We start from the raw sequence: 19,639 nt of genomic DNA, 5'->3' as shown, positions 1-19,639 counted from the left end.
TCTAAAGGTTAGTGTCTTCTGTAGGTTTGGCCCGATCGGACGTGGAAGAGGAGCACTTGTGGGACTGTAAGCAGCTGGGTGTGTACTCGCCCTTCGTTCTCATCAACACCCTAATGTACTTCAACACCAAATACTTTGGCCTGAGGACTGTGGAGCAGCACATGGAGCTGTCCTTCGCCAACGTGGCTCGACAGTCCCGCATGGTCTCTGTGTCAGAAGGCGTCATCAAGGTGCACAGCGTCTGCTACTATCCCAGCTGGCGGCATCGAAAGACCAAAGGTGAGATATCGACTCTTTCTCTATGTGCGTACTTGACCGTACTCTTGTGTACCCGTTTTACGTAGTCTTCCGTTGCTGAAGACCACTTCCAATACGCAAGAACAAAAGTACAGAGGACAGTAAAAACATCCCCTGATCCCCAGCCCCACATATCAAGGATTCACCAGTTGCATCCTCACCAAATGAGACCAACCCCATAGTTCATTGCGCCCCAATTGTCTTTGGAGGCGAGTTAGACCAGTCTTACCAAAACCACAATACGATCTTTGTGTTCTTCGTATTAAGAGTCACCCATCAAGTTTGAAAGAGAGCTAAGCTGGCAGTAACTGAAATTGTATAGTGTGATATATATAGGATGCACATGTGTGTATGTAAGCATGTACAGTGGATATAAAGTGTACACACCCCTGTTAAAATCCCAGGTTATTGTGATGTAAAAAAAAAAATGAGACCACAATAAATCATTTCAAAATATTTCCTGCCTTTAATGTGACCTATGATCTGTACAGTTCAGTTGAAAAACAAAGAAATCTGTTGAGGGGAAAAATGTAAAAACACAAAGTGTGCAATGAGATGGTTGCATAAGTGTGCACACCCTTAAAGTGATAATTTCTTGAAGTACCATTTGATTTTAATTACAGCATTCAGACTTTTTGGGTAGGAGTCTATCAGCCTGCGATATCTTGACTTGGCAATATTTGCCCACTCTTCCTTGCAGAAACGCTCCAGGTCTGTCAGATTGTGAGGGCATCTCTTGTGCCCAGCCCTCTTCAGCTCTCTCCACAGATTTTGGTGTCTGGGTTCTGACTGGGCCCTTCCAAAGCTTTAATTGATTTGGGTGTATGCTAGGGGTCATTGTCGTGCTGAAAGGTGAAATTCATCTTCAGCTTTCTAGCAGACACCTGAATGTTTTAAGCTAAAATTGACTGGTATTTGTAACTCTTCATAATTCCCTCCACCTTGGCTAAAGGCCCAGTTCAAGCTGAAGGAAAAACAACCCCAAAGTATGAGGCAGCCACCGCCGTACTTCACTGTGGGTGTGGTGATGTGCAGTGCTGTTTTTGCGCCAAACATATACAGTGTACCAGGAATACCTGCAGCTCCTTCAGTGTTGCTCTAGGCCTCTTGGCAGCCTCTCTGACAAGTTTTCATCTTGTCACATGGTAACGTCACATATTTTCTCCACGCCTTGATGACTGTCTTCACTGTGTCCCATGGGTGTATAGAATGCCATGGATTATTTTTTTTTGTCCCTTTTTCCCAACTGATACTTTTAAGCAATGAGATCCCTTTGATGCTCTGTAAGCTCTCTGCAAACCATTGCTGTAGAATACAACAGAGTAAATGTCAGGAAAAACCTACTAGGACAGCTGAACATGTAAAGTGATTGCAGTTGAGTACCCAAAAAGGCTGAATGCTGTAACTAAATGAAAAGGTGCTTCGATAAAGTATTAGTTTACGGGTGTGTATGTTTATGCAACCAGCCTATTGGACATATATACGTATATATATATATAATTATGTACGTATGTATATGTAAATATGTACGTATATATATATAATTTTTTTTTCTTTTCCACCAAACTGATTTGTTTGTTTTTCAACTGAATTGTACACGTTATAAGTCACATTTAAATGTGGGAAAAGTTTTGGAATGATTTATCATGGTTTCTTTTTACATTACAAAAACCTGGCATTGTAACAGGGGTCTGTATACTTTTTTATATACACTGTATCCATAAAATATCTTTTAAAAAAAATATCTCCTACGTATATCTGCAATAGGAACAAGGTATAAATTCTGACATAAGTTTGCATATTGTAAGAGTGCTTTGAGTGTTTATTCATGCATTCTCTTAATTTGACCTTTAACACCACAAAGTTTGGAATTGCAGAATTTTTTTTCTATTTATGCCAATTCAGTGTCGTTTCAAATTTTAAAAATAAGCACGAAACTTTGATTCAGTTAAATTGCATTATAGTATGGCATGTATACATTCTTTATATACATTATTTTTGATTTGGAATCAACATTTTTAAGGCTGAGTGGCAAGTAATACTGACTTTGTCAAGAGATCTCAGTCACACTGTCATGATAATGAACTGTCCGTAAAATTTGAGTTCTTAGAATTGTTGGGAGCTGGGAGAGAACTGAACGTTATGAAAAACAAAATTATATGGCTTATTTACATTATATACATTTCCGGGAACATGGTTGTCCATTGTCACAGAATGGGGGTGTATTGCAAAATCCAGACACATCCAAGATCAGGTGGTAACAACCCGGGAATTGGATATCGATACTTTATTGATCCCCGTAGGGAAATTGTCTTTACGCCTCCCACAACTTGCTCTTTTTTCATAGAGGAAGTTGTCTGCGAAGGGCAGCCACCCGTAGCGGCGCCCAGGGAGCTGGGGGTTAAGGGCCTTGCTCAAGGAGCCACAGGCTGAGGCTGGGTTTGAACCTGCGACCTTCTGATTACAGGCACACAGGCTTAGTCCACTGAGCCATATGCCTGCCTGTTGAAAGGCTCCGCCTGTGAACGGAAATTCATTGGTTCAAATCCCATGACCAATAGACTGATGCCACCAGAGGAAGCTTCAGTAAGGCCCATCCATCCATTAACGTAACCGCTTAAGCCGTTAGCCCCTGATTGGCCGGGGGTGCTGCACGCTGGCTGACCCTGTGCTGTGACCCCCAAGCTTGTCTGTTTCATGGTGGGCAAGTTGGGGTATGCTAAATGAGAACTTCCTCACGGGGACTGATGGGGAAAAAAAAATATCAGTGTTCTATTCAAAACTGAGCAACCAAATGAGAATGAAAAATTGTCTGAAGTTGCCAGCTACGGTACTGATGACGTTTACCATGAAGGTGGTGGTGAACTATGGTAACTGAAGGCAACACTTGGAAGACCCCTTCTGTGTGGGAGGGGGCGGCTTCTTAAGCAAGACAGAACTGCTTAACCTCAAGGCGAAATGTGTTCTGGTGAAAATCTGAAGAAGGTAATCCAAAGCAGCAAGATTATACCAGTGCCTAAGAAGAATGTTTCAGTGCTGAATTAGTGTCGACCAATAGCTCTGCCTTCAACCAAAATGAAGTGTTTTGAATGACTGGTCATGGGACACATTAAAGAAAACCGGGTCCGCAGAAGATGATATAAGCATAAGCTTGGCATTAAACACCACCCTGACTCACCTGAATGATAAAGACTCTTATGTAAGATTGCTCTTCATCAATTTTAGCTTGGCGTTCAACATAGTAATATGTCGACCACTAATCTAAAATTTGTAATGACTTGGTCTGAAAGCATTACTACGTCATGAAGTCCAGAATCCTGTTGCAGAGACCTCAGTCTGTCTGGTAGGGGGTCATCACCCTGGGTAAAATCAGAGCACAGGAACCCCCAAGGCTTCTGCCTCAGTCCCCCACCAGTCACACTCCGGACATGCGGCTGCTCCCCCGGAATCCCCGCCCATCACATCATAAAGTATGCAGACGACAGCAGAGCCAGCGAGCAAGCTGAGGAAGTCCTGCACTTTCGTCTGCTATTCTCACTGACACAAAATTATTACAAAAACACGCAGGTGCCGATGCAGGCTGTAAATGTAATTTTTTTTGAGTTAATATGTTACGTGTTACATGGTGTATTGCAATGTGTTATGTAATAAATCTGCATTATGTGATGATTTAACAAAATGTAAGAAGTTTTATTACATAATGTGTTGTACACCTTAGACTGCTAGTCCCTCCAGCGATCAGTAAATCAGCAGAGAGAATTTTCCGGACCACTCTGCCATCTCTGCTGGACATTTACAGTGTCCACGTAGCAGCCCCCCCGCACAAACACTCTTGTCAAATGCCACAAAGAGAACTTCAGCTCAATGTGTGATTTTGTGTATCGTATTTCTGAAGCTGACAATAAAAGACACTTTTACTTTGACATGGCTGAGCAAGTGACTAAGGAGGGAAGAGGGAAATGCTCCGAGTGGCCTAGTCTGGCTGGGAAAACTTTCCAGGGATTCGAGGGAAGTTCAATTCAAAATGTGACTGAGCTCCAACATTCTTCTTTGGAGGAATCATCAAATATATTTCCAAAATGTATGTGTATGGGATGAAAAGTTGTTTTTCTAACCCAGCGTCATTTTGTATAATTTTATATGTTACTTTTAAGTAAATTGGAGTTTGTTTTTAGCTTGTTACGGTGTGCAAGAGTAAAAGTTGGAAGAAAATCTCATGTCAGTTTGTCTTGATTTTGGATTTAAAAAGCGTGAAAGATGTTTCGTTTCGTACTACAGTTGTAACCAGGACTGTTGCAGTTATCAGTAAATAAAACTGAATTGGATTATTTGAAATCTTTAACAGCCTAATAATAGTTTTTATGTTTAACAAAAATGAAAATTTCATAAAACCACGAAAAATATCAACATTGCAGTAACTGTTACTGTTCACGATCAGTTCCCAGCTTCCTGCAATGTTGCACACAAATTCCTTAATTTATGGCTGTTTAGAGTTTTGAATATGACATGGGTCACAACCATTAGAGGACATGGACAAGCTTGTTTTATTTGGCCCTTGGGGTCTGAGTAATGCTGAATACCACCTGAGGGATACCACCCCCATACCCTTGTCATTTGTAAGAGAGACCTAACCAATGAAATCACACTGAGAAAACGGCACATTCTGGCTGCAGTCTTCGGAGTGGGGTCATGCTCGTTTTTGCTTCTCCAAAATTCATGTGCAGGTTGTGCAATGAGGGGGCACCTATGAGTAGTGGCAGTTCCAAATTTGGAATATCCCCACTCTTGTTGGGGTGTTGCAAGAACCAATCGTGGCCTAGATGATGATGAAATGCATCCTGGGAATTGTATGAAGCAGTTTCCCGATGGCCACATCCAAAAAACATTTGTTCTTAAAATTTAGACTTCGTTTTTTCTTTTTTTTTGATAAGCCGTATAATAATAATTGTGGTTGTAATGTAGGGAACATGATATTTCTTAGATTGTCTTATAAAACTGCTGTGACTTACAATCCAGCATGAGCTACAGTTCAGCCTATTTTAATAGGGTGCATTGGTATTAAGGCAACTATGTGAGGATGATAAAAAAAAAATATATAATCTCTATCTAAAATGTTTATTTCTAAATAAGGCTTGTTTAAGGCAGCCACTGAAATGAATCCCATGTGAATGACCACTAGGCATTTATTAGTATAGCTCTTAAACATTGTACTCAATTCACTGGATGGTATCGAACCTCAGTTCCAAAGCATTGCTGCTAGTCATGTGACTTGGGGCAGGTGGATGAATATGAAAGGCGGTGCTGTAGCACGTTTGCTGGCCACCTACCTCCCCCCAGCTTTCTTTGTAATGACTGTTTAACCGTCTCTGCTGGGAGTAAAGCAAAGCCTTCGTGCCCCTCCCCCATTCGCACATGATGCTATTCTGAGTGTGACTTAATGCTATTTATACCCCCAGCATGGAGATGCTTTGAAGTGTGTCTCTCACAGCGTGAGGGCAGTGAGCTGGTGTAGACTACAACAAACGGCTCGTCTGACCACTGTGGGTTTCTCTCACTGATGGTAGTGAGCTGGTGTAGACTACAACAAACAGCTCGTCTGACCACTGTGGGTTTCTCTCACTGAGGGCAGTGAGCTGGTGTAGACTACAACAAACGGCTCGTCTGACCACTGTGGGTTTCTCTCACTGATGGTAGTGAGCTGGTGTAGACTACAACAAACGGCTCATCTGACCACTGTGGGTTTCTCTCACTGATGGTAGTGAGCTGGTGTAGACTACAACAAACGGCTCGTCTGACCACTGTGGGTTTCTCTCACTGATGGTAGTGAGCTGGTGTAGACTACAACAAACGGCTCATCTGACCACTGTGGGTTTCTCTCACTGAGGGCAGTGAGCTGGTGTAGACTACAACAAACGGCTCGTATGACCACTGTGGGTTTCTCTCACTGAGGGCAGTGAGCTGGTGTAGACTACAACAAACGGCTCATCTGACCACTGTGGGTTTCTCTCACTGAGGGCAGTGAGCTGGTGTAGACTACAACAAACGGCTCGTATGACCACTGTGGGTTTCTCTCACTGAGGGCAGTGAGCTGGTGTAGACTACAACAAACGGTTCGATACAATTTGATAAGCGGAGAAGTAGTACATTTAAAATATTAATGAGAGGCTCATTGTGATACTTAATGAATTTGGTTCATGGAGTCATTTGTGGCTGTTTTGTTATATCGAGGAAGCAATAAGCACTGAAGTTGTGGTGAAGAAAGGAACAGGTCAGCTTTTAAAAGAGGAGATATTGTCATTAAACAAGACATTTGTTGCGTGGCAATACTTTTTGCAATTTAAACTCCTACTTATTTTTTCGGTAAATAGTTTTCATTTATATTTCAGGTCACAAATTATTTTTTAGTTTTAGTTTACAATAACACTGGTCCTAACAACCCCAACACACATGATCACAGATACTGACAGTGTAGAATAAACCCATATTTTAGCCTAAACATATTCTCAAATACTTATTCAATGAAAATTCTGAATGAAGTTTATGGCTTTAGTAATGAGTGTAGTTAGCAGCTACAATGACAAAAGAAATTAAAAGCTTACCAATTTGATGGTAATTTAAACATGAATACACAACACTTACAGTGGTTTTGCCTATTCTAGCGGTCCAGAATAGTGCCTGTGTGTTTTCTCTTCAGGCGCTCATGCAAGGTGCTCGTGTTGCTGTGGAGACCTTGCACCTTTTCTTTTGTGATAATTTCACTTACTCCCATAATTACGTAGTGATATTAAAAGAAATGTTTATGATGAATTGGAAATCAAAAATGTAATTTTATTGAAATAATTTTAGACAATGGCTCTTTTTTTTATTATTTTATTTTAAATTTTGCATTTTCAACACCGACATTATCAACTAATCCTGGCAGCCCAAGTTATGTATCAGATTAATAATAAGCCATCGTAGTTCGCACCTGATTGCATTCTCTTTTTTAGAACCCGCTAACCGAATGCCACGGGGTTTTTGTCTCTAGGCCAGAAGCCATTAACGGGTGGACCGCAGTCCGGGTCCAAACCCAGGAGCTGTCCGATACGGACCCAGACCGATAACCAAAACGGAAAGTTATTATGTAAAACCTGACTGAACGCTTCTGTTTTAACAGGCGTAGCGTTTGTAGTCTCTTCGGTAGTGGTTTAGCAGTAGAACCCAGCCAATGAACGTCAAGCACCTTTAACCGCCAAGCAAGACGTAGTTTGGCTTATGCAGCCCTTTGTTTGCGCTAATGTGCCATTAGTGTTAATAGCAGCCGCGAAGCTAACACCCGCAACCAAAAACCCGTAATGTTCGTAACAGAGCGGCTGATCTGTCCTGAAATCATAAAGCTGAAAAGTTTTCAAATACAGTATGTATTGTATAACATGTTGGATAAATAGACGTAGTTTATTGTTGATTTCATGTTTGTTGAAGTTTCTGCTTTTTAACAACTGTATAAAGTAATGTTATCTGTTATATAACTCGGGTGAAACAAAAAAAATGTACGTTTTCAGGGTTGCCAAATGTCAAGCATCTGGCGTGACACACTTTCAGACTCACTCTGGAAATCCTGCAGCAGATCTATATTATTCCGATATAAAACCTAAAATTAGCTACGTCAAAGGTGTATTTACACGGTTAAATACAGAAGCAGACTATTTACAAGGTAAGAACTGTTACTTGTGTGTGCAGACATCCCGAACTGAAAATCTCACTCTAGCTGGCCGAAGTTCTATGTCACGTGACAATAAATATTGTCAAAAAGTTTTTGAATTGTACTGAATTAATTTGCTTTGACAGTCAGGTACTGATTACATGCAATGTTTATCCAACTAATAGGCTACTTAAATATATGTCACACTAAATAGACATTATGATCTTCAGGACCTTTGCTTCAAGACATTCTCTCTGACTGGACCTCTACATTTTAGTTGAATACCCCTGCTCTAGGCCTTCCTCAGTGTGCTTGCGACTTTCCTGGAGTATGTGACACGCTGTAGTTCCAGGAGCCTAACATTACCCAAACTGCTCACTTTGTATTCACTCAGAGGCTGCCTTGGGAAAGAGGAAGCGGGATGATGACATTCCAGGGAAGGAGCAGGAGGAAAACAGGATGAACCCTCTCAGATGTCCTGTCAAGTTCTTTGAGTTCTACCTGTCCAAGTGGTAAGTGTGGGTCATACAGAAGGTAGATGGCTTAGTAAGTATGCTGCTGGTGTATAAACACCCCTCAGGAAGGTGTGTGCGTGTATATGTGAATTATTTTGATACCAAAAAAAAAACATTTATCTTTAATGGTTTTTGAGAATCGGCTGTTGGGGTACCCCCACCCCATGGTGGGTTATACTACAGATCTTTGAAAACCTTTATTTTTCAAGCTTTGTTTTGGCATCCAATGTATTGTTGTTTTTTTTTCTAGGCTTTTTTGAGAAAATTAAGGGTGAAATTGACCGGTATTTTATGTATGGGAAGCTAACAAACTGATATGGGTTGACAGAGTAAGAAAGCGACACCGGTAGGGGTCTGGGGGGGCTGTTAGGTGGCGGTAAAATATGGCAACTGGTGGACCGGGGTTGTGGCAGTAAAACTTTCTTGCTCACTAATTTTTCCGCCATTGAGTAGCGTAGCGACAAATTACTGGGACACTGCGCGTCATTTGCGGGTGTCAAGGAGCTGCTGCCAATTAGCGTGAAACTTCAGGGAGCAACGACGTCTGCATTGCGTCTCAGTCTGAAATGCGATCCAAGGCAAAGAGCTACTAACGCAACCTCTAATAAAGTTAGCTAGTGACCCCACAATGCTCAGTGAAACAGGCCAATTGGTGCATGAAGCTTAATGTCGCAATCCCCCAGGAATATCTGAAACACTGACGATTGAATGGTTTCTAATCGCCGATTTACACAGAAAGGGTGTTCATTCTCAGGCTTATCGTCATCATAGGTTAAACTCTTCCGTGATTTAGTGGCAGCATGTTGTATTGAAACGACTTAAACGTTCTCCGGCAGTTCTGGAACTGTGAGGAACCGCAGCGACGTGTTCTACCTGCAGCCTGAGAAATCCTGCGTGGCAGAGAGCCCGCTATGGTACTCCGCCGTCCCCATGGACCGGGCCACTCTGGAGACCATGTTGTACCGGATCCTGGCCGTCAGAGAGATCTACAGAGACTACACCAGCAAGGAGCATGCGATCTGAGCCTTGAAAGATGCTGAACCTCATTGCTGACTGCATCACAACAAACTGTGCTGTTCGTAGTTAGTGAAATGGCGGAAAGGTCTTAATCCTGAAATATTTCTTGCACGTGAAACTTCTGAAAGGTCCGTTGTTCAGCACCTTTCTGCCACACATTTCACTCTGTGCGACTTGTGGATTGTACCAAAATACAGAGAAAGCATTTATTTTAGCGCTTCTCAAAATAGTTTTATGTAGGAATATAAATGATGCCACTGTGGCATTTAGGCTTCAAGTGCTTCTGTGTTGACAGTCTTTGTTATAGAAGTTTAAAAGGTCTGAATCTTAGTTTTTGAATAACTTGAAAGCATTGTCTGCCACTTGTAGCTACAATTACTACATCTATTCATTTTTCTTTCTACTTTATTACATGGTCTTTTGGATAAAGGCTAAATTTACCATTAAATCTTCAATACTGTATACATGAACCTATTAATAAAGTTAAATTTAAAAAACCCTGTGACTGAGATCCTTTTTTTTTTACAGAATGTTTTTGCATGTTAAGGTTTAATGACTGATCCATGAAGTTGGTGTTTGTGCTACAGATTTATGGTTTAGTCTTGGAAGAAACAAAGGGAGAAGATATTGCCATATTTAATTTTATATTCAACAGAAACAAGCATGATATGAAGTTTTTGAAGTGTTTTTGCAATGAAAAGTAGGGCGGTGCATTTGTGTTTCGCAGTCACCATGTTTCCACCTTTGTTTAATCCACTGAATACAGTCCAATCACTGGCATGTGTTGCCGGCAGTGAAATGCCAGTGCACTGGCCAGTCTTGTTTTATGGATGTGGTGCAATTGTGTGCAATTGCCTCATTTTCCTTTGTGATAAATGAATACTGTGTTGTACTGAAACAAACCCAAAATGTACCATTTTTTCCAACAATTGCATTTGTTCTATAAAATATATAAAATATATGCACTATATTAGCAATTGGAAGAACAGCTATATTTTCTGCTGTAGATAAAAGATTAAAAATGAAAACTGATATTGATGCAATGCTAATGTGGTGATTTATTGTATGAAACTGGGAATACAGCATGTTCTAATTGGGACAAATGGCTGCTACTGGACAACTTGGAAAGAGTTAAGTATATTCTTCTTCCCTGTGTGTGTGTGTGTGTGTGTGTGTGTGTGTGTGTGTGTGTGTATAAAACTCATGTTTTAAGCATTGCTTGAAATGTTAAATGGGGCTAGGTGGTTTTATAAGCTTTTTTTTGTTTGTGAAAGCAATTTTTCAGTAGGTTTTATCTATGAATTATAAATCAGTATGCCAAATTCTAATTATTCTGATAACAGCAACAACTGTGCTTGCTCTTTAACAAGATCTATAAAATATAACTTAAATGCAACCTGACAAAACCAGTATTAAAAAGCCTAGTTTGATATGTGAGATTTCAGATTCATGGCGCGTTGCAGATTCCTAGCGATGGACAACTCGAGGTAAAAGCATTATGCTGGAGGCTTAGCGTACAGTTGACCTCTTTGAAAGATTTCTAATATACTTAATGATGTGAACGAGTTGTGGTTAACCAGGTTAAGTGTATTCCTAGTCCCGAGAACCATTTACTCATTTAAGTTCAGTTGGAGAATGTTCAGAATTTTCTTTGGATGAGAAGTGATAGACTTGAAAGATGTTTAATTTCCTCGTATCTCCTCTGAAATGTGAAATATCAGCAGCCGTGCAATATGTGTATATTTAAATTTATTTTACTGTTATTGTCTTCGTTTAGCTTTCTGAAATATTTTTCCCCCTCTTCCTTTCCTTTTTTGTGGGGTGAGGGAGTAGTTTTGCTTCATCATTGTTCATGAACTCTGCATCACATCCATTCTGGTTTCTGATCCGAGTGCTGACTGAGTCCGTGGGCCAACAGCAGTCACTCACCGCTCAGTCATTCACTGGCACCTCTTTGCCTAGAGAGCACAAATCTCCAACCAAACACCTGACCACTTTTATTTTTAATAAGCATACACCAGTACACAGTCCTTTACCAATTACTCAGGGTATGTACATATTTATGTCCATGTGCAGTGTGCTGAAAGAAAGGTATTTGTTAAGTTTTTTAAATGAGAACTCCCCATAGATTTGTTTCACTGTGAGTGTAAAGAAATGTGAATATCTGAGGGTGTATTTCTGCTTTGGCAAATGTTTCTAAATTTGTAGTATGATCGTGGTAAAAGTAACCGATATAAAATCTGCCTGTATTTGTATACCCAAGTGACATATGTATACACACTGACAGTGGGGGGCGTTTAGTGTTCCAAGCTTTCATTAAGTTCCCAGGGAACTGCACCAAATTACCAGCTTAATGTATGTGTGTCTGTCTGTATTTTTAGTTTTGTTTCCCTCCTTTTTTCATGCTCTGGAAATGTTGCCTTAGCTTTTTCCACTTATAATGAATAGAAACGTTTAGTATTCTAATCAGTCCAGACATTTGGGGGGCTTTAGTTTTTTTGTTGATTCTCTGGTGACGACGTCATCAGAGATTGTTATTCTCAACTAAAACTAAAAGCTTTCGTATGTTCCAAAGTAAATACCTGCACAACCAAGTTGGCCCACACATTTAGACAGCATCTGATGGAACCAGCCATTACCGAAACCACTTGGGTACAGATTAAATGATAGACCACATGGCTCTTTGACCACCACTCCATTCCACCCACGCTGTTAGAAATGGAGGACACGTGTTGTAGCACTACTAATCCAATGGTATTCCGTGTTCAGTCTGAAGACTAGACCACACATTTTCTGCAGACAGCAAATAATCGACTATCTGCTGCACTCAAAGCTCTACACCAAATGCAGACCATCAGATCTTCAGATCGTCCTGCCGGGTCTTGATGCTATGTTTACTGGTGCGACTAGGCCGACGCTGGTTCTGAGCTGGCGAATCTGGGGCGGAGTTTGAGGTCGTCTTCGCTTTCAGGTCACTCTCCTCTGGTCTACTGTTCCTCTCCATGACCAAATTGTCTCTGTTCTGCTTGTAAGCCACCTTGCTGTTGTATGGGTGGTAAGCTGCGTCTGGCTCGGTGAGGGGATTGAGGCTGTACCTTGAGCCAGATTGATAGGGTCCAGGCGCCGGATGATGATTAGGGAAGTAATTGTAGCTTGGCCCGTAAGGTATGACAGCTTCACTTGGTGTCTTTGAGTCTGTTTCAGAAGCCATCTGAGCTCGCTGATAGCTTAGACCCTGGCGGCACTTAGTGAAGCCCAAATGATACATCTCCACCAGATTGAGGAGCAAGGAAATGCACGCCACTGCTAGCATGAAAAGGATGAAGATGGTCTTCTCTGTGGGCCGCGAAATATAGCAGTTCACCACATTGGGGCAAGGCAGACGGTTGCAAGTATAGAGGGGCTTCAGCTCAAATCCATACAGGAAGTACTGAGCTACGATAAAGCCCACCTCAAAGAGGGTCTTGAAGATGATGTTGAAGATGTAAGTGCGGAGGAGGACACCCTGCAAGCGGATACGGCCCTTGTCGTCTCGGATAGGTGGCTTCTTGGCCTTTCCATCCTCGATCAAGGGCTGCTTGTCGCCTGGTGGTGCCAGCTGAGCGAGGTCTTTGTCTCGTTGCTTTTGCTTCTCCTCCATGCGCACCAGGTGCAGGATGTGACCCAGGTAGATGAGCGTGGGTGTGGAGACGAAAATGATCTGCAGCACCCAGAAGCGGATGTGTGAGATGGGGAAGGTCTTGTCATAGCACACATTCTGGCAACCAGGTTGTTTGGTGTCGCAGGTGAAGCCCGACTGCTCGTCACCCCACACCTTCTCAGCTGCGGTGCCCAGCACCAGGATGCGGAAGATGAACAGCACAGTCAGCCAGACCTTGCCCACCACAGTGGAGTGCTCCTGTGCACTTTCCAGCAACTTCCCAAGTAGACTCCAGTCTCCCATTTTGGCTGTTGTGCAACCTTAGTCCTGCACAGAGAAACACAACCCAGCAACCTGTGTTTAACGTCTGTATCTGTAGCAGTTCTCACACTGCATAGCAACACCGAAGAAATCTCTCTTAATGCATAATAAGTGACTCTGTCCACACCTCCATGCTAAGCTGATTCTGTTTATCTATACATCTATCACAGGGGTCTCAAACTCCAGTCCTGGGGGGCCGGAGCCCTACACAGTTTTTGGTTCACCCTCATTTAACACCCCTGATTCAACTCCTTGTGCTAATTACCACACAGCTCTTGAGCTGAATCATTTGTGATGGAACAGGGGAAGAACTAAGCTACACAGGGTTCTGGCCCTTCAGGACTGGAGCTTGAGACCCCTGAGCTATCATCTTTGGTCTTTTTAAGGTTTTGTATTTAACTGTACATTGGTGTGTAATACCATATAGACGCCATTTTACCTCCAGATTCACTTCAAGGCTTGATGAGTTCCGAGTGTGTTCAGAAGTGCCTTTCTGCACACCAGTCTGATGCGGAACCTGTTGGCTTTGCACTTGTGCCTTTCCCATTTACTTTAATGAGTCTGGCCAATCTACTCTGACATCTGTCATGGACAAGGTGCTTTCCGCCACATAAATTGCATTGACTGGACATTTCTGGTTAATTACACCATTCTCTGTAAACTCCAGAGAACTTCTTTTTTATATGTTTATTCAGTCTTTATTTCTAATCAAATGAGCGGCTTTGTTAGCTAATTGTTCAACTTATATTTACGGCAAAGTGTCTTTCCAGTAGGGTTAGGTTAGGGTTAGGTTACCTACTGACCATGAAATGACTCCATCTACCAGATAACCGTTATACAAAGAGCCACTGGAAATTGCACATTAGGAATATAAAATAACTATTAAGGTACATAAAAATCTATTTTATTTAAATATTGAACACAGACCCAAAGAGACATATCTAAGGTTCTTACATGCTATGGTTTGTCAGTCTAAAATTATGAAATCCATTTGTCTGCCGATCTTGGTTATATGTTTATCCCAAGATTATTTTTTAAATATGTTTTTATGATTCTTCATCTTATGTAAAGTCTTATGTCTTATATTCTCATACTCACTTAGGACATGGAGAACATTTATTTTCCTCTATCTTGTTCCCAAGGAAGTCACGCCCCTAACAGTATCCAGATGGAATCCATGTGCTTGGAAACATCTGAGTCACATGGAGATGTGACTCTCTGTGCACATATTAGCAAAAAAGCCCTAATGAATGGAAGAACTAATACATTTCTACAGTTTAACAATTTTTTTTTCCATCAAACAATTTTTGAAAATAAACCTAGCTAAACTGTAACATGTAACACTGCATACTTTTCAGATTTTTTATATTTAGGAAATATTCAGATATTTATTGTAGATTATGGATTTTGATTTAGTCAATGACTAAGTGACATGGCCAGCCGCCCAGAGTGCCATCTTCTGAGGGAGCGATGAGCTAGCAACCACCAGTGCGTAACCCTAATCTCCAGGGCCTGACCCTAACCCTAACCACCGGCGCCTAACCCTAACCTCCAGGGCCTGACCCTCACCCTAACCACCGGCGCATAACCCTAACCTCCAGGGCCTGACCCTCACCCTAACCACCGGCGCATAACCCTAACCTCCAGGGCCTGACCCTCACCCTAACCACCGGCGCATAACCCTAACCTCCAGGGCCTGACCCTCACCCTAACCACCGGCGCCTAACCTTAACCTCCAGGGCCAGACCCTCACCCTAACCACCGGCGCCTAACCCTAACCTCCAGGGCCTGACCCTCACCCTAACCACCGGCGCCTAACCCTAACCTCCAGGGCCTGACCCTCACCCTAACCACCGGCGCATAACCCTAACCTCCAGGGCCTGACCCTCACCCTAACCACCGGCGCATAACCCTAACCTCCAGGGCCTGACCCTCACCCTAAACACCGGCGCCTAACCCTAACCTCCAGGGCCTGACCCTAACCCTAACCACCGGCGCCTAACCTTAACCTCCAGGGCCAGACCCTCACCCTAACCACCGGCGCCTAACCTTAACCTCCAGGGCCAGACCCTCACCCTAACCACCGGCGCCTAACCCTAGTCTCCAGGGCCTGACCCTAACCCAAACCACCGGCGCCTAACCCTAACCTCCAAGGCCAGACCCTCACCCTAACCACCGGCGCATAACCCTAACCTCCAGGGCCTGACCCTCACCCTAAACACCGGCGCCTAACCCTAACCTCCAGGGCCTGACCCTAACCCCAATCCCCCTGGCTACGGCTGCATGTAGGCTCCTACTGCCAGCACTTTGTATAGTTATAATGAGAATCAGTGAAAACTAATGGAATATAAGATACGTTTCTGTATGCTTGGCTGAATGCTACAACACCGATCAGTCTCTAACAGTATTAGAGTATTTATATTATATGCCTCTGTCTTGCTGGCCGCCCGTACATTCCAGGCAGCCATAGACTGCTCGTCACTACTCACACTTCCAAAAATGTATGGCGCATTATTGGAGGCTGAGTGTCTCTAAGCTCCATGTCCGTGACCTGGAGCAGGTGACATCTGCCTCCAGTGCTGGTAGAAAGAAACCTGATAATGAGGCTCATGGCCTAACTGGGTACAGCCCTCCACTGAACTGGCATACTGGTACATTCATAAGGTGCTCATACACTAAGCCGTAAATAGTCCTATTTTTGGCAAGTCTAGATTTCCTCAAGGAGTCCAGACTAGACACTCTCTGAGGCTAATGAGGACATGGCACTTATCTCTTGTATTTCTCTGATTTCAGACATTTATTACCCACTAACAAAGATTCCAATGCTACAAAAATATGGTGCATCACAGAAAGATTCAGTTTTTAACACGACCGTTTGTTATGCGTTATTTGCCTGACTATACATCGTCTTGAACAAAAGCACCTGTGAAATAACATAAATGTAAATGAAGTAAATATACTTTGAGTATTTCTTATGTAATTGTAGTTAAAAAAATCAGTTTTGTGTAAGTGATTTAGAATTGAGGACTCTTGCATAAATTGACTTGATAACGATAAGCTGGTGTATCCTGGGATGTTTTGCCTGAACATTGCTTTGCTCCCTTTGCCTTACACTTGTAGCCACAATATTAAAAAGCTTTGAGTCCTATTCAGCCATTAAACATATTTGCAAGTACATATACTGGTGTCTATATAACTTAAGCTTATAAATTAAAAACTGCCACAGTCTTTTCCGTTTTATCAAATTCATTTTCACTGAATAAAATTTGTCAGCCTTAATTGCTGAGCTTTACGGTTTCTCTGCAATATATTCTAATACATTTAATTAGCATTAATGAGTACTAGTCACTGCAATTACAAAGAGGTGGCCTGTTCAGGTCAAATTCAATTGATTCTTTGATTACAATAACACAGAAATATTATTTCTATTGTACTTTAAAAAAAATTCCAGTTGCTAGTTCTTCATTTAGGCTTTTATATGGTAAAATGCACTTAATTCCTGATGTTTCTTTTTAACATCTTAGCAGATCTTTTTGGATTTTCATTTAATTTCATTTAATTCCCCTGTAATTTTTAAACAACTCATTAAAGTGCATCATGCCCACTGGAGAAACTAACATTTTGAAGTTGTTAAGAGTATCATGTATAATGAAGAAGACTTAAAGACCCACCTGATCAATGCATACATCTCCGGCAGAAACACTGTCCCAAGTTGCAGTCTTCCCACATAGGTCACTGATACAGGCGACACGCTAGGTCTGCTTTACAAGCTGAGGCCCTGTCCTGGAATGGCAATGACGCTACCCCGCTAGCACTTCAAGAATTTCACTTTGTTCATGTGCTATTCTGACTTTGTAAAACTCTTCCCATATAGATGTGTCCAACCTGAGGATCAAATACTACCAGCAAGACTATTTAATTTTGCTTCATTCTGCTCCTGGGTTAAATATGGCTAGAGAGGTTCCCAAAGAGAAGCAGCTTATCTACCACTGGCTTCTTATTTCTCCGTACATTGTGAATGGCAGCCAGTTTATCCAATGGGGTGGTTCCAGTCAGGCACCAGTTCTAAATATAATTCACTTTAAGGGGGGGGGGAGCATTTTGCTATCACAAAGGGGATAACTGGGAATTTGTCTGACTGGCAGTTGTAATGCTATTGAAATGTTTATTTGTTTGTTTGTTTTCTGAAGAGATTCAGGTCCCGGCTGTACTTCTCGCAGCACAAAGCTGAGCGGCGCTGTCACCCACAGCACATACTCAACAGCAACCTGACTCTGATCAGTTGATTGTAAATATAGCACATTGTTCCAGCAATGGAAAAGCTTTTTTACACTATAGAATGTGTAGTTTATTATGAAAATTTATATTTCTTCACGTTCGTTCCATATATGAGGAATCACATCACATGGAATTTTAAAGGCGTCATGCATTAATAAAAAAAATATACGTATGTGACAAACATTTCTAAAAAATACTTTTTAATATATGACACATCAGTTTAGTTTTTCTGCATGCTCGTGTTTGATCTTTCTCATCAGCTATCTTTTTACACTTCAGGAACACAAAGGTTGATAAGTGAAGAAGCACTGAGAAATAATGTTTACAATACGGGCTCCAAAGAACATACAGAAAAATGTAATATCTTAAATTGTCCTGGCTTTAGGGGGAAATACTTTGCTTGGACACCTTCTAACAGTGTGCTTACTGTTACTCTCAGCAAATTCACACATTCCTATTTTCAGAGTATTTTATTTGATATCAGGCCAGTTCAGTCATTCAGCCCATCCACAGTCCCTCTCTGTACAGTCTCTATACATGGTCACGGCAGGGGTATAGGGGTATGTGTCTTTCCGCCCTAAAAAGCTTGCAGCCCCTGATGCCCCAGCCTGAGCCCCACCACACAGCAGCTGTCGTGGGCTCCTGTATTTTGGGGATGCAGCCCTTGTCACCTTTCAGGACCCCTGTCATTGGTGACCTGGCAGTACTGAGGTATTTCTATAATGATGACTTTCAAAATACATCTGGCTTTGGTGTTGGATACTACGCGTATCTCATGTATTATATGTATCGTGATAAGCTGACGTCCTGTATGTATATGTGTATGTGTAGTACTGTTACTTTTAAAATACAGCTCTGAGCCTTGTCCGCGTATTTGTTTTAGATTCTAATATGCTGCATTTTGTCAGTGCCATTGAAAAAATATTCTTTAAATTAAAAATGATCTGAAATTCAGTTGCACACTCTCAAATGCATTCTTAATGCACAGAAAAAAAAAGTTACATGGCATTTTTCTTATATAAAATAAATGTATTAATGATGGAAAATTCACCTTGAGTTGGAGTGCCTTGAGTATTCAGATAACTGTGATAATTGATTTAGTTTTATTACTTTATCAAATATTATATATAAATGAATGAATTATATATTACTTGGATAAATCCTTTATTAATGTGTTTTTTTCCCCTTAACAGCATACAGAATTCAAAAGAATTTTCTGATAAATATTGTATAACACATACTGCATCAATCTGTTATGGCAATTTACATGGGTTCCAAATGCGGAACTCTTGGCTGTAATGTCTGGTAATGGGACCACTCTGCCTTGATGACATGGCCATTCATGTAGGTTAAGGGTCTGTACCAGTGTCTGCTAGGTCATGACTTTAATTCCATTAGTAGCCTACTAATTATATCACTGTTGGGCCCTCGAGCGAAGCCCCTTAACCCTACCTACTCCCGGGATGCTGGTTGGCCTTACACCCTGACCCCTAAACCAGCCCTCACCTCTGTGTATACACGTGCCGGTCTCATATGGACATTATGGTATACGGGGACCAGGCGATTTCCTCGTTTGGATGAATCAAGTATGTTAATTCTGTATGAACAGTGTGGAATAAGTTTTCTGTTCTTAACATTAACGTTATTAAAATCTTTTTTAAACTTGTGACACAGACATGTTTTATAAAAGTGAGTTCAAGCCGCCATCTTGTGGCTGTTGAGAGTATCTGGAAATAATGAAATCGCGTGGTCTGTGAGGGGGGCGGTGGCTCTGTGCAGCGATCGCCAGCATGTTCGTACACGCATAAACGCCAAGACTCGTCTATGTCCTTGACAAAATGTTTTGATTGAGAAAAAAGCATGGGCTACGTTTTAAATACCATGTCCTTT

At 41.7% G+C, this 19,639-nt stretch overlaps 2 protein-coding genes across 7 annotated transcripts in view; one reads left to right on the top strand and one right to left on the bottom strand.

Annotated features, from left to right (window-relative positions):
* LOC125712631 (zinc finger MYM-type protein 3-like) overlaps positions 1–10,015 on the top strand; it is a 30,164-nt gene extending 20,149 nt beyond the window's left edge. For all 5 annotated transcript variants that reach the window (XM_048982890.1, XM_048982891.1, XM_048982887.1 and 2 more), the window contains exons 23-25: positions 25–279; positions 8,373–8,490; positions 9,330–10,015. In XM_048982890.1, coding sequence (XP_048838847.1) covers positions 25–279; positions 8,373–8,490; positions 9,330–9,516 — 560 coding nt within the window. In that variant the 3' untranslated portion in view covers positions 9,517–10,015. The remainder of the gene's footprint in view (positions 1–24; positions 280–8,372; positions 8,491–9,329) is intronic.
* Positions 10,016–11,484: 1,469 nt separating this feature from the next.
* Positions 11,485–17,463, bottom strand: gja2 (gap junction protein, alpha 2). 2 transcript variants are annotated; one of them, XM_048982929.1, is made up of 3 exons: positions 17,143–17,463; positions 14,570–14,689; positions 11,485–13,477 (listed from the first exon to the last, which is right to left on the bottom strand). In XM_048982929.1, the coding sequence occupies exon 3, from the start codon at positions 13,451–13,453 to the stop codon at positions 12,365–12,367; it is 1,089 nt and encodes a 362-aa protein (XP_048838886.1). In that variant the 5' UTR covers positions 13,454–13,477; positions 14,570–14,689; positions 17,143–17,463; the 3' UTR covers positions 11,485–12,364. The 2 variants fall into 2 exon arrangements, with proteins under 2 accessions (XP_048838886.1, XP_048838885.1); XM_048982928.1 differs by lacking the exon at positions 14,570–14,689 and having other exon boundaries at positions 17,143–17,462.
* Between the last annotated feature and the right edge of the window lie 2,176 nt (positions 17,464–19,639).

The sequence above is a fragment of the Brienomyrus brachyistius genome, chromosome 18 (assembly GCF_023856365.1).
Source record: "Brienomyrus brachyistius isolate T26 chromosome 18, BBRACH_0.4, whole genome shotgun sequence".
NCBI lineage: Eukaryota > Metazoa > Chordata > Actinopteri > Osteoglossiformes > Mormyridae > Brienomyrus > Brienomyrus brachyistius.
The sequence above is the reverse complement of the archived record's forward strand: the minus strand, read 5'-3'. Positions and strand labels throughout refer to the sequence as shown.

Excerpts from the sequence above, each read along its gene's own strand:
- gja2 (XM_048982929.1), bottom strand. The coding sequence starts at position 13,453 with ATGGGAGACTGGAGTCTACTTGGGAAGTTGCTGGAAAGTGCACAGGAG.